The sequence below is a fragment of the Hemitrygon akajei genome, chromosome 8, assembly GCF_048418815.1.
Source record: "Hemitrygon akajei chromosome 8, sHemAka1.3, whole genome shotgun sequence".
Lineage (NCBI taxonomy): Eukaryota > Metazoa > Chordata > Chondrichthyes > Myliobatiformes > Dasyatidae > Hemitrygon > Hemitrygon akajei.
The window spans coordinates 180,985,052-180,998,949 of NC_133131.1; the positions used below are offsets into that span (position 1 = coordinate 180,985,052).

A 13,898-nucleotide genomic window follows, 5' to 3' on the forward strand; every position below is an offset into this window, starting at 1 on the left:
TGAATAGCTGAGCCCTAGTTTGAAACTGACCCAGTTCTAGACATATCAGCTGGTGAACATCACCACTGCAGCGAGACTGTACACACCTTAGACATATCAATGAGATCAGCTCTCATTCTTCTAAATACTTCAGAGGGAGGCTGAAATGCTACTGAGGGCAGGCCTAAAAGGTGCCAAGAGCAGGCTTAAACACTATTGAGGGCAGCCCTTAATGCTACAAGGCATAAACTCACAAAACAAGGAACACACACAAAAAGCTGGTGGAACACAGCAGGCCAGGCAGCATCTATAGGAAAAAGCACACTCGACGTTTCGGGCTGAGACCCTTCGTCAGGACGTGGCCCAAAATGTCAACTGTGCTTCTTCCTATAGATGCTGTCTGGCCTGTTGCGTTCCACCAGCTTTTTGTGCGTGTTGCAAGGCATAAACTCTCTTGGTTTAAGGCTAATATTCCAGTTGCCTCACAGAACAAACCCAGCATAGCAAGAATACTTTCTTCGGCAGTTTAACGGGGGCACGACTGCGCAAGCACGTGTAAGTCGGACCATGAGGCAGTGGGAGAATTCAAAGGGAGCAGTTAGATGGAGTGGGCGACGTTGTAGCAGGCGACGGAGTAGAGGGAGACAGGGTAGGAAGGCTTTGTCTCCAGAGGCTTTGACGAGCAGAGGCTGAGGACGAGCTTCACTCCAAGTGAGGTAAGGCTGGGTAAGTTACTTAAAAAGAACGTTTCAAAAGTTGAGGCAACGTATTGGGTAGGTCATGTCAGCTGAGATCAGCCCCGTGGTTTGTACATCCTGCAGCATGTGGGAAATCAGGGATAATTCCAGTGTCCCTGACGACTATGTGTGCAGGAAGTGTGTCCAGCTGCAGCTTCTGGCAGACCACATTGAGCAGCTGGAGCTGCGATTGGATTCATACTGGAGCATCCGCGATGCTGAGAAAGTCATGAATAGCACGTTCAGTGAGTTGGCCACACCACAGGTAAAGGCTACACAGGCAGAAAGGGAAGGGGTGGCCACTAGACAGCGTAGCAGTAGGCAGGTAGTGCAGGAGTCCCCTGAGGTCATCTCCCTCCTAAACAGATATACTGTTTTGGATACTGTTGGGGGAGATGTCTCAGCAGGGGAAGGCAGCAGCAGCCCAGTTCATGGCACCATGGGTGGCTCTGCGGTACAGGAGGGAAGGAAAAGGAGTGGAGAGCTATAGTGATAGGGGATTCGATTGTAAAGGGAATAGACAGGTGTTTCTGCCGCTGCAAATGAGACTCCAGGATGGTATGTTGTCTCCCTGGTGCAAGGATCAAGGATGTCTATGAGTAGCTGCAGGACATTCTGGAGTGGGAGGGTGAACAGCCAGTGGTCGTGGTGCACATAGGTATCAACGATATAGGTAAAAAATGGGACGAGGTCTTAAAAGGTGAATTTAGGGAGTTAGGAGATAAACTAAAAAGTAGGACTACAAAGGTAATAATCTCTGGATTACTACCAGTGCCACTTGCTAGTCAGAGTAGAAATTGGAGGATATTTCAGATGAATATGTGGCTTGAAAAATGGTGCAAGGGGGAGGGATTCAAATTTCTGGGGCATTGGAATCAGTTCTGGGGGAGGTGGGACTGGTACAAACAGGACGGTCTGCACCTGGGCTGGACTGGAACCAATGTCCTAGGGGAAGCATTTGCTACTGCTGTTCAGGAGGATTTAAACTAATGTGGCAGGGGGATGGGAACAAGTGCAGAGAGACAGAGGGGTGTAAAATTAGGGTAGAAGCAAAAAGTAGTAAGGTGAAAAGTAAAAGTGGCAGGCAGGCAAATCCAGGGCAAAAATCAAAAAGGGCCACTTTTCAACATAATTGTATAAGGTCTAAGAGAGTTGTAAAAACAAACCTGAAGGCTTTGTGTGTCAATGCAAGGAGCATTCATAACAAGGTGGATGAATTGAATGTGCAGATAGTTATTAATGAATATGATATAGTTGGGATCACAGAGACATGGCTCCAGGGTGACCAAGGATGGGCTCAATGTCCAGGGATATTCAATATTCAGGAGGGATAGACAGGAAAGAAAAGGAGGTGGGGTAGCGTTGCTGGTTATAGAGAGGAGATTAACGCAATAGAAAAGAAGGACATTAGCCTGGAGGATGTGGAATCGATATGGGTAGAGCTGCATAACTCTAAGGGGCAGAAAATGCTGGTGGGAGTTGTGTACAGGCCACCTAACAGTAGTAGTGGGGTTAGGGATGGCATTAAACAGGAAATTATAAATGCATGCAATAAAGGAACAGCAGTTATAATGGGTGACTTCAACCTACATATAGATTGGGTGAACCAAATTGGTAAGGGTCCTGAGGAAGAGGATTTCTTGGAATGTATACGGGATGGTTTTCTGAACCAACATGTTGAGGAACCAACTAGAGAGTAGGCCATTCTAGATTGGGTATTGAGCAATGAGGAAGGGTTAGTTAGCAATCTTGTCGTGCGAGGCCCCTTGGGTAAAAGTGAACATAATATGGTGGAATTCTTCATTAAGATGGAGACTGACATAGTTAATTCAGAAACAAAAGTTCTGAACTTAAAGAAGGGTAACTTTGAAGGTATGAGGCGTGAATTAGCTAAGATAGACTGGCAAGTGATACTTAAAGGGTTGATGGTGGATATGCAATGGCAAGCATTTAAAGATCGCATGGATGAACTACAACAAGTGTTCATCCCAGTTTGGCAAAAGAATAAACCAGGGAAGGTAGTGCACCCGTGGTTGACAAGGGAAATTAGGGATATTATCAATTCCAAGGAAGAAACATACAAATTAGCCAGGAAAAGCAGCACACTTGAGGACTGGGAGAAAAGAGTCCAGCAGAGGAGGACAAAGGGCTTAATTAGGAAAGGGAAAAAAGATTATGAGAGAAAGCTGGCAGGGAACATAAAAACTGACTGTAAAAGCGTTTATAGATATATGAAAAGTAAAAGATTGGTTAAGACAAATCTAGGTCCCTTACAGTCAGAAACAGGTGAATTGATCATGGGCAACAAGGACGTGGCAGACCAATTGAATAACTACTTTGGTTCTGTCTTCACTAAGGAGGACATAAATAATCTTCCGGAAATAGTAGGGGACCAAGGGTCTAGTGAGATGGAGGAACTGAGGGAAATACATGTTAGTAGGGAAGTGGTGTTAGGTAATTAGAAGGGATTAAAGGCAGATAAGACTCCAGGGCCAGATGGTCTGCATCCCAGAGTGATTAAGGAAGTAGCCCAAGAAATAGTGGATGCATTAGTGATAATTTTTCAAAACTCCTTAGATTCTGGATTAGTTCCTGAGGATTGGAGGGTGGCTAATGTAACCTCACTTTTTAAAAAAAGGAGGGAGAGAGAAACCGGGGAATTATAGACCAGTTAGCCTGACATCGGTGGGGGGGAAATGCTAGAGTCGGTTATCAAAGATGTGATAACAGCACATTTGGAAAGAGGTGAAATCATCGGACAAAGTCAGCATGGATTTGTGAAAGGAAAATCATGTCTGACGAATCTTATAGAATTTTTTGAGGATGTAACTAGTAGAGTGGATAGGGGAGAACCAGTGGATGTTCAAAAGGCTTTTGACAAGGTCCCACACAGGAGATCAGTGTGCAAACTTAAAGTACACGGTATTGGAGGTATGGTATTGATGTGGATAGAGATTTGGTTGGCAGGCAGGAAGCAAAGAGTGGGAGTGGGATGCAATTTAATGTGGATAAATGTGAGGTTATCCACTTTGGTTGCAAAAACAGGAAAACAGATTATTATCTGAATGGTGGCCGATTAGGAAAAGGGGAGGTGCAACGAGAGACCTGGGTGTCATTGTACACCAGTCATTGAAAGTGGGCATGCAGGTACAGCAGGCGGTGAAAAAGGCAAATGGTATGTTGGCATTCATAGCAAGAGGATTCGAGTACAGGAGCAGGGAGGTTCTACACAGTTGTACAAGGCCTTGGTGAGACCACAGCTGGAGTATTGTGAGCAGTTTTGGTCCCCTAATCTGAGGAAAGACATTCTTGCCATACAGGGAGTACAAAGAAGGTTCACCAGATTGATTCCTGGGATGGCAGGACTTTTATATGAAGAAAGACTGGATCGACTAGACTTATACTTGCTGGAATTTAGAAGACTGAGGGGGGATCTTATCGAAACGTATAAAATTCTAAAGGGATTGGACAGGCTAGATGCAGGAAGATTGTTTCCAATGTTGGGGGAGTCCAGAACGAGGCGTCACAGTTTAAGGATAAAGGGGAAGCCTTTTAGGACCGAGATGAGGAAAAACTTCTTCACACAGAGATTGGTGAATCTGTGGAATTCACTGCCACAGGAAACAGTTGAGGCCAGTTCATTGGCTATATTTAAGAGGTAGTTAGATATGGCCCTTGTGGCTAAAGGGATCAGGGGGTATGGAGAGAAAGCAGGTACAGGGTTCTGAGTTGGATGATCAGCCATGATCATACTGAATGGCGGTGCAGGTTCAAAGGGCCTACTCCTGCACCTATTTTGTATGTTTCTATGTAATATCCTTTATTAGATGTGGAGAACAGACCTGTACATGTACAAGGTACTATCCTTTTAACACCAACCTTTCTCTCTTGAGTTTTTCCATAGTCAATATCTCCAATTTCTTTTAAATTTTTGATCAAACCCTTGATGTCCCTTTATATTCTGGCCTTCCCTGCACATACCATTTACCTTTAAAGAAGCAGTTCATGTTTTGTAGACACAAAGTACACTGCAGATGCTGTGGTCAAATCAACACGTACAAACAAGCTGGATGAACTCAGCAGGTCGGGCAGCATCCGTTGAAATGAGCAGTCAATGTCTCGGCCCGAAACGTTGACTACTCATTTCAACGGATGCTGCCTGACCTGCTGAGTTCATCCAGCTTGTTTGTACATGTTTTGTAGAGGTGTACCACACAGAAACAAGCCCTTTGGCCAACTATGCTCCTCCTAGCCTTTTTTACCAGTCTATACTAATCACATTTTCCCACAGTAGGCCCACAGTGGCCTGAATCTTCTGATCTCACAGGACTCCCATGTTTGTGCAAATAATCTGTAAGTAGCTGCTTTAACTGGGTCTCATTATTTTATATTGAGATCTTCCATCTCCCAATTTCTAGATTTGTTATAGCCACTTTACACTTACAGCATCTTATCACTATCCCCAAAATAGTCATGCACAGACATTCCCACAATCTGCCTGGCTTCATTTCCTGACTTGACCTCTCTACCTATTGGCTCTACTGGATACATTTTGCCTCCCCCTTGGTCTCTCACATCAAGCTGATCTCAGTTAATACTGGGGAAGTTGAAATTTCCTTCTGTCTAATAGTTAATTCTTGCTGCTCTGTGTGATTTGTCGACACATCTGTTCCTCTAACTCCCACTCACCATTAGGAAGTCCGTGTTAAACATAGAAACATAGAGCCTCTAGCAAAGTGATTATTTCTTTCTTTCTAGACAAGGAATCTGAGACAGAGTTTGGCAGCATGGATCGTCAAAGAGTTGTAGAACTGTGCAGCATGGAAACAGACCATTTGGCCCAACTCATCCACTCTGACCCATGGGCACCTTTTCATAATCCCATCTCACAGCAAGTGGTCTACTGTTCTTTATGCCTAAACACTGCCCACGGGCTCCCTTCCCTAATCCTATTTGACAGCAAGTGATCCACTTTCCTTTACGCCAAACACTAACCATTAGCTCCCTTCCCTAATCCCATGTTACAGCACTTGGGTCTACAGCCCTTTATGCCTAAACACTGACCCATGCAATCCAATCTCACAGCATTTTGTCCACAGTCCTTTATGTCTAAACACTGACCAACACTGACCTGTGGGCTACCTTCCCTATTCCCATCTCATAGTAAGTGATCCACTGTCCTTTATTCCTAAACAATGTTTGATTAAATAGACATTAGCTCAATGCAACTACTCTCTGGAGTACTCAAGTACTCACCACTCTCTGGGTGAAGAAATTCCTTCACCAATGCTGTCTGTCTCTTCCCCCTTACCCTAAATCCCTGCAGTTTATATCATGGGGAAAGGTCTCCTGCCATCTACTCTGTTTGTATTCTCCAGGAATATATATACACCGCAATCATGTCTCCTCTTAACTGCTTCTGCTCCAGGGAGAACAGACCCAGCCTCTCCAAACTCTTCTCCGATGGAACTATCCCAACCCTGGCAACAATCTGCTGGAGGAACTTTGCAGGTCAAGCAGCATCTGTGAGGGTGGGCTGGGGTATCAGAAGGATCATCAATGTTTTAGGTCAAGATCTGAAGAATCAAGAATTCCTTTCCCTCCACAGACAGCCATATCCAGCAGGCAGCGTTGTGAGAGGGCTTTGGCTCCACGGGCTTCAGCAGTAATGGGAAGAGTGAGGCAGTTGTTGATTGCAAAAGGAGGTAGTGTGTGTGAGGCCAGTTTTCTGCTGTCGGTGTCAGATGTGGGAGGTCCTGGAGTCTCCCGGCGTCCCGTACGGCCCCATCTGCACCCGGTGCATCGAGATGCAACTCCTAAGGGACCACGTTAGGGAACTGAAGCTGCAGCTCGATGACCTTCGTCTGGTCAGGGAGACTGAGAAGGTGATAGAGAGGAGTTACCGACAGGTGGTCACTCTGGGGCCATGGGGGACAGAGAAATGGGTCACAGTCAGGAGGGGGAAGGGGAAGAGTCAGGTACCAGAGAGTACCCCTGTGGCTGTACCCCTTGACAATAAGTACTGGTTGAGTACTGTTGGGGGGGGGACAGCCTACCTGGGGGAAGCGACAGTGGCCGTGCCTCTGGCACAGAGTCTGGCCCTGTGGCTCAGAAGGGTAGGGAAAGGAAGAGGAAGGCAGTAATGGAAGGGGACTCTATGGTCAGGGGTTCAGAAAGGCGATTCTGTGGACGCAGGAAAGAAATTCGGATGGTAGTTTGCCTCCCAGGTGCCAGGGTCCAGGATGTTTCTGATCGTGTCCAAGATATCGTGCGGTGGGAGGGAGAACAGCCAGAGTTCGTGGTACAGATTGGTACCAATGACATAGGTAGGAAAAGAGAAGAGGTCCTAAAAGAAGACTACAGGGAGTTAGGAAGGAAGTTGAAAAGTAGGACCTCAAAGGTAGTAATCTTGGGATTACTGCTTGTGCCACACGACAGTGAGAATAGGAATAGAATGAGGTGGAGGATAAATGTGTGGCTGAGGGATTGGAGCAGGGGGCAGGGATTCAGATTTCTAGATCATTGGGACCTCTTTTGGGGTGGGAGTGACCTGTACAAAAAGGACAGGTTGCACTTGAATCCCAGGGGGACCAATATCCTGGCGGGCAGGTTTGATAGAGCTGTTGGGGAGGGTTTAAACTAATTTGGCGGGGGGTGGGAATCAGAATGTGAGTGCAGGGATTAAGGTAGAAGGACAAGGGCATGATGCTAAGAGTTCTGAGTTGATGAGGAAGGACAGGCAGGGGACAGAACATAATTGTAGCCAGTTAAAGGGGTTGAAATGTGTCTATTTCAATGCTAGGAGTATTAGGAACAAAGAGGATGAACTTAGAGCATGGATTAGTACGTGGAACTACGATGTTGTGGCCGTTACTGAATCTTGGTTGGAGGAAGGGCAGGATTGGATGATGCAGGTCCTGGGGTTCAGGTGTTTTAAAAGGAATAGGGTGGGAGGTAGAAAAGGGGGGGGGGGGGGAGTGACATTGCTGGTCAGGGATAGTATCAGGGCTATAGAAAGGGAGGACGCTGCAGAAGGAGTGTCCGCAGAGTCAGTCTGGGTGGAAGTCAGAAATAGGAAGGGATCAATCACTGTGCTGGGAGTAGAGCAGGAAATACAGAGTAGTAGTTATGAGTGATTTCAACTTCCCTCATATTGACTGGCACCTCCTGAGTGCAAGGGGGAGAGATGGGGCTGAATTTGTCAGGTGTGTTCAAGAAGGATTCCTGACACAGTATGTGGACCAGCCGACGAGAGGAGAGGCTATACTGGATCTAGTTCTGGGTAATGAACCTGGTCAGGTGACAGATGTCTTGGTGGGGGAGCATTTTGGTGAGAGTGACCACAACTCCCTTAGCTTTAGCATAGCTATGGAAAGGGATAAAATCAGATGAAATAGTAAAGTGTTTAACTGGGGAAGGGCTAACTTTGAAGGGATGAGGCAGGAACTAGCGAGAGTAAATTGGAAACAGATGTTCAAAGGGGAAAGCACAGAAGTAATGTGGGAGAAGTTCAGGGACCACTTGAACTGGGTTCAGGATAGTTCTGTCCCACTGAGGCAAGGAAAAAATGGTAGGAAAAGGGAACCGTGGCTGACGAAACATGTGAGGCAACTCGTCAAGAGGAAAAAGGAAGCATACGTTAGATATAAGAAGCAGGAAGTAGGAGGGGCTTATGAGAAATATAGGGTAGCCAGGAAGGAGCTAAAGAAAGGACTTAGGAGAGCTCAAAGGGGGCATGAGAAGGCCTTGGCATGTAGGATTAAGGAGAACCCCAAGGCGTTCTATGTGTATATGAAGAATAGGAGGACGATGAGAATGAAGGTGGGACCGCTAAAGGATAAAGAGGGCAACATGTGCCTGGAGGCGGAGGAGGTTGGGGAGGTCCTAAATGAATACTTTGCTTCAGTATTCACAAGTGAAAAGGATCTTGATCAGGATGAGGTCGAAGTACAGCAGGCCTGTGTGCTGGACAGTGTGGAGATTAAGGAAGAACTGCTGGATCTTCTTAAAAACATTCAGATTGATAAATCCCCAGGGCCAGATATGATACACCCCAGGTTGTTGTGGGAATTGAGAGAAGAGATCGCAGGAGCATTAGCCATGTTCTTTGAATCCTCTTTGGCTGCAGGGGAATGCCGGAGGACTGAAGAATGGCAAATGTAGTTCCCTTGTTTAAAAAAGGTAATAGGGAGAAACCTGGGAACTATAGACCAGTGAGTCTTACATCAGTGGTATGCAAACTACTGGAAAGGATTCTTAAGGATAAGATCTATGAGCATTTGGAGAAGTACAGTCTACTCATGGATAGTCAACATGGCTTTGTGAAGGGAAGATCGTGCCTCACGAGCCTGATTGAGTTTTTTGAAGAGGTAACAAAAGAAATTGATGAGGGTAGGGCAGTGGATGTGGTCTACATGGACTTTAGCAAAGCATTTGACAAGGTCCCTCATGACAGACTCATCCAGAAAGTCATGAGGTATGGGGTAAGTGGAATCTTGGCTGTTTGGATAAAAAAATTGGCTTAAAGGAAGAAAGCAGAGGGTAGTTGTGGAAGGAAAGTATTCTGCCTGGAGGTCAGTGACTAATTGAGTGCCGCAGGGATCTGTCCTGGGACCCCTGCTATTTGTGATTTTTATAAATGACCTGGATGTAGAGGTGGAAGGATGGGTGAGTAAGTTTGCGGATGACAGGAAGATTGGAGGAGTTGTGGATGGAGCTGTAGGTGGTCGAAGGTTACAAGAGGATATAGACAGGATGCAGAGTTGGGCAGAAAAATGGCAGATGGAGTTCAATCCGGACAAGTGTGAGGTGATGCATTTTGGAAGGACAAACCAGAAGACTGAGTACAGGATTAATGGTCAGTTACTTAAGAGTGTGGATGAACAAAGGGACCTTGGGGTTCAAATCCATACATCCCTCAAGGTCGCTGCACAGGTTGATAGGGTAGTTAAGAAGGCCTATGGGATGCTAGGCTTCATTAACAGGGGGACTGAGTTCAAGAGTACAGAGGTCATGTTGCAACTCTACAAATCGCTGGTGAGACCACACTTAAGAGTATTGTGTTCAGTTCTGGTCACCTCATTATAGGAAGGATGTGGAAGCTATGGAGAGGGTGCAGAGGAGATTTACCAGGCTGTTGCCTGGATTGGAGAACAAGTCATCTGAAGCAAGGTCAGCAGAGCTGGGACTTTTCTCTTTGGAGCGTAGAAGAATGAGAGGGGACTTGATAGAGGTCTACAAGATTATGAGAGGCACAGATAGGGTGGATAGTCAGTATCTGTTTCCCAGGGCACCAATAGCAAACACCAGAGGGCATATGTACAAAATTAAGGGAGGGAAGTTTAGGGGAGACATCAGGGATAAGTTTTTTTACACAGAGGGTTGAAAGTGCCTGGAATGACTTGCCAGGGATGGTGGTGGAGGCTAAAACATTAGGGGTATTTAAGAGCCTCTTGGACAGGCACATGGATGAAAGAAAAATGGAGGGTTATAAGGTAGTGTGGGTTTAGTACTTTTTTTAAGGATTATATGGGTCGGCACAACATGGAGGGCTGAAGGGCCTGTACTGTGCTGTAGTGTTCTATGGTTCAATGCTGCTTCACCTACTGTGTTGGTCCATCAGTTAGGTTGTTGGTCCAAATTCCAGCATCTATGGTTTTTGGTATCTCCATTCCAGATCTACGTACAATGAAGTCAGGTTAGAGGAGTTAAGAATTCAGTAATATTACCTCTTTGGTTTTTAACTGCAGCAACTCTGCTTCTTTCCTCAATTTCTCCTTCTCACTCTCCAGCTCAGCGATGGCTGCTTGCAGTTCACCAGCCTCTGTCTTGCTTTGCTTCCACTGTAGTTCCAGTTGCTCCAGAATGCTGTTCTTTTCTTTGCTGCTCTGCTCAGTTTCATGAAGCTTCAAGCTGATCTGCATTGCCTCATCTTTGAACTTCTGGGCTTCCCGCTCTGCTTTGGCTTGGGCCTCCGTCAGTTCTGAGACCAAAGCCTTCAGCTGTTTTGCTTCTTCACTGATCTCCTCTTGCCGCCTGCGCTCAGTGAGCAATGCCTTCTGGAACTCCTCTGCCTCCTCATCTCGACGTTGCTGCATCTCCTGCTTGGCTTCAGAGAGTTTCTTGGCTTGCTCCTGAGCCTGGTCTCTCTGCTTCTGCAGCACTTCAGCCTCGGCTCTCAGCCTGCTTGCCTCCTGAATAGCCTGCATCTTCTCCTTCAACATCTTCTCTGCAAGAGCACGCTGCTGGGCCAAGTCTTCTTCAGCCAGTTTCCTCTGACGGGCAGTCTCCTGAGCCTCCACGCTTAGCCTGGCTGCTTCCTCTGCCAGCTGCTTCATCTTCTCAGCTTCCTCAGCAAGGTGTTTCTGCGTATTGTCCTTGTCTTTTAGCACCAGCATCTTGTTCTCCTCCTCAATCCTGCTCTTCAGTTTCATCAGCTCCTCCATCTGGATTTTGACCTTGAAGAGCTCCCCCTCTGCTTGGTTCTTCTGCTTCAGGGCTTCTGTCACCTCTGACTTGAGACGCTGCAGCTCCTCGTCTAGCACTTCCTTCTGGTGGTCAGTCTCGTCCAATTGAAACTTGACCTTGGCCAACTCCTGCTCAATGTTTGCCTTCTGCCTCAGGGTCTGCTCTGCAAATTTCTTGTGCTTCTCCATGTCCATGTCGGCAGCTTGCTTCTGCTTCAGTGCTGCCTGCTCAGCCTGCGCCCTCTTAACCGCTTCCATCTCTGCTTCCTTCCTCAACTTCTCAGCATCCTGCTGGGCTCTGGCCTTCTCTCCAGCCTCCTTCTCTGCTTGCAGCTTCAGACGTTCGGCCTCTTCGGCCTGCTGGCGGCAGAAGGCAGCCTCTTGCTCTGCCTTCAGACGGGCTTGCTCGGCCTCCTCAGCCAGCTGCTTTGCTCGCTCTGCCTGCTCTTTCAAGTTGCTCACCACCGTTTGCTCCTGCATCCTGCTCTGCAACAGCTCCTCCTCCTTCTGCTGCACCATCGCCAGGTGAGCTTTCTCCTCGGCCAAAATCCGCTTCTGTGCAGCCTCCTGGGCCAAGCTAATCTGCTTCTCTGCCTCCTGCTCCGACAGCTCCTTCTGCTTCCAGGCTTCCTCTGACTTCCTCTTCAGACGCTCCACTTCACCCAGGGCTGCCTGGCGCTGGCGTGCAGCTTCCTCCTCTGCAGCAAGGATCTCTTTAACTTTTCTTTCTGCCTCCTGCCTCTTCTTTGCCTCCTGCATGGCCATTTCTCGCTGCCTCTCAGCCTCTTTCTCAGCCTCCTGCTTGCTGTGTTGTGTCTCTTCAGCAACCTTCTTCAGTTTAGACAGCTCGATCTCCAGATCAGATTTGCCCTCAGAGGCTTTCTCAAAGTTCAGTTTGAGGATCCGAATCTCCTCCTCAATAACTCTTCTGTGTTTTAATGTCTCTTCCACAATAAGCTTTTGCCGCTCCAGCTCAAGGTCAGAGTTCTTCCTTAGCTGTAAGATTCTTTCCTCAATATCTTGCTTGTGTTGTGTGGCTTGTTCTTCCAGAAGCTTCCGTTGGAAGGCCTCGTCTTCAGCCAATCGCCGCAAGCGTTCATTCTCAGCCTCCTTCTCTTTAAGAGCCATCTCTGCCTCTGTCTTCAGACGAGTGCCTTCGTTAATGGCTGCCAGCTTCTCCTTCAGGATGCGGTCAGCCTCACTCCTCTGGTGGGCTGCTTCATCCTCAGCCAACTGCCTCTGGCGCTTGGCCTCATCTGCATCTGCCCGCAATCTGGCTGCTTCATCTGCCAGTTGCTTCATTTTCTCAGCCTCCTTCTCCAGAATCTGTTTGGTCTTCTCTGAGTTGGACCTTGTCTCCTCCTCTGTCTTTGCTTTAAGCAGCAGCAGAGCCTCCATCTCAGTCTTGACCCTGGTTAGCTCTTCCTCTAGAAGCTTCCTCTGACGGAGAACTTCATTCACCTCGTTCTTCAGCCGGTATAGTTCCTCCTCCAAGAGCAACCTCTGCTGTTCACCACTCTCTGTCTTTGCCCGTAACCGGATCAGCTCCTGCTCAGCCGCTAGCTTCTGCTCAGCTGTCTCGTCCGCCAGTTTCCGCTGTTTTTCCAGTTCTTGTTCTGCCATCTGCTTCTGCCGCAAGGCTGACTCCTCCGTCTTTGCTCTGCGCCTTGCCTCCCGATCTGCCTCCTCTTTCTGTTTCTCAGCCTCCTCCTGAGCCAATGTCTTCTTGTGAGCTACTTCCTCTGCCTGGAGCCTCAGTCGAAGAGCCTCGTTGGCTTTCTGCTGCCATTTCTCCAGCTCCTTCTCTGCTTCTTTCTTGGAATTCTCTGCTTCTTCCTGTTGCTTCTTTAGCCTGGCTGCCTCCACCTGTAACTGGGTAACAGTCAGGTGCTCCTGCTTGAGAGAAATCTCCAGCTGCATGGTTTTCTGTTCAAATGACATGCGTTTGCTCTGGAGTTCTGCAGCAGCACTTTTCTGGGCCACTTCCTGGGCGACCTGCAGCTGCTTTTCCTTCTCCAGCTCTGCCTGCTTCATCTTCCTTTCTACTTCCTCTGCCAGGTTCTTGAAATGCTGCAAGTCCTCCAAAGCCTTTTGTTTCTCTCGAGCTGCGTCCTGCTCTGCCTGAATCTTCAGCTTCAGTTCCTCCTCGGCCTGCTTCTTCTTCTGAGCTTCGTCGTTGACTTGCCGCCGAAGCCTTTCTGCCTCATCATGTGCTACCTTCTTCTGCCTGTCTGCCTCATCAGCACGGGTCTTCAGTTGCTGGAGCTCAGATTCTGCAGCTGCTTTCTGCTTCTGTGCCGTTTCCAGCTGGATATGGATCATCCGAATCTCTTCCTCAATCTTGGTGCGGCTCAGGAGCACCTCCTCCACCATCTTGGTCTTTTTCTTGATCTCCATCTCGGAGGAGCTCTTGAGTTGCTGGAACTCTTGCTGCACATTCTGCTTTTGCTGTTCGGCATCCACTGCCACTGCCTCCCTTCGGGTGACCTCCTCCTCGATCCTCTGCTGCAGTTCCTTGGCTGCCTTCTCGGCTTCAGCTTTGGCCTTGGCATGTGCTGCAGCCAGCTGCTTCTGGCTCTCCAATTGAGCCTCGACCTCCTCTAACCGTTTGAGTTCCTCCTCCTTCAACTTTTCTGCAGCTTTCTAAAGATGAGAAAATGAGAAGGGTTAGCAGACAGTGGAAAATATTTGGTGAGATAACAAACCCTGGCACTGA

The 13,898-nt window shown here is 47.7% G+C and overlaps 1 protein-coding gene across 15 annotated transcripts in view; it reads right to left on the reverse strand.

The window, feature by feature from the left end:
• The window catches only part of LOC140732488 (plectin-like), a 384,936-nt gene that overhangs the window by 38,937 nt on the left and 332,101 nt on the right, over nucleotides 1-13,898 (reverse strand). For all 15 annotated transcript variants that reach the window (XM_073055248.1, XM_073055247.1, XM_073055243.1 and 12 more), the window contains one exon: nucleotides 10,445-13,825. In XM_073055248.1, coding sequence (XP_072911349.1) covers nucleotides 10,445-13,825 — 3,381 coding nt within the window. The remainder of the gene's footprint in view (nucleotides 1-10,444; nucleotides 13,826-13,898) is intronic.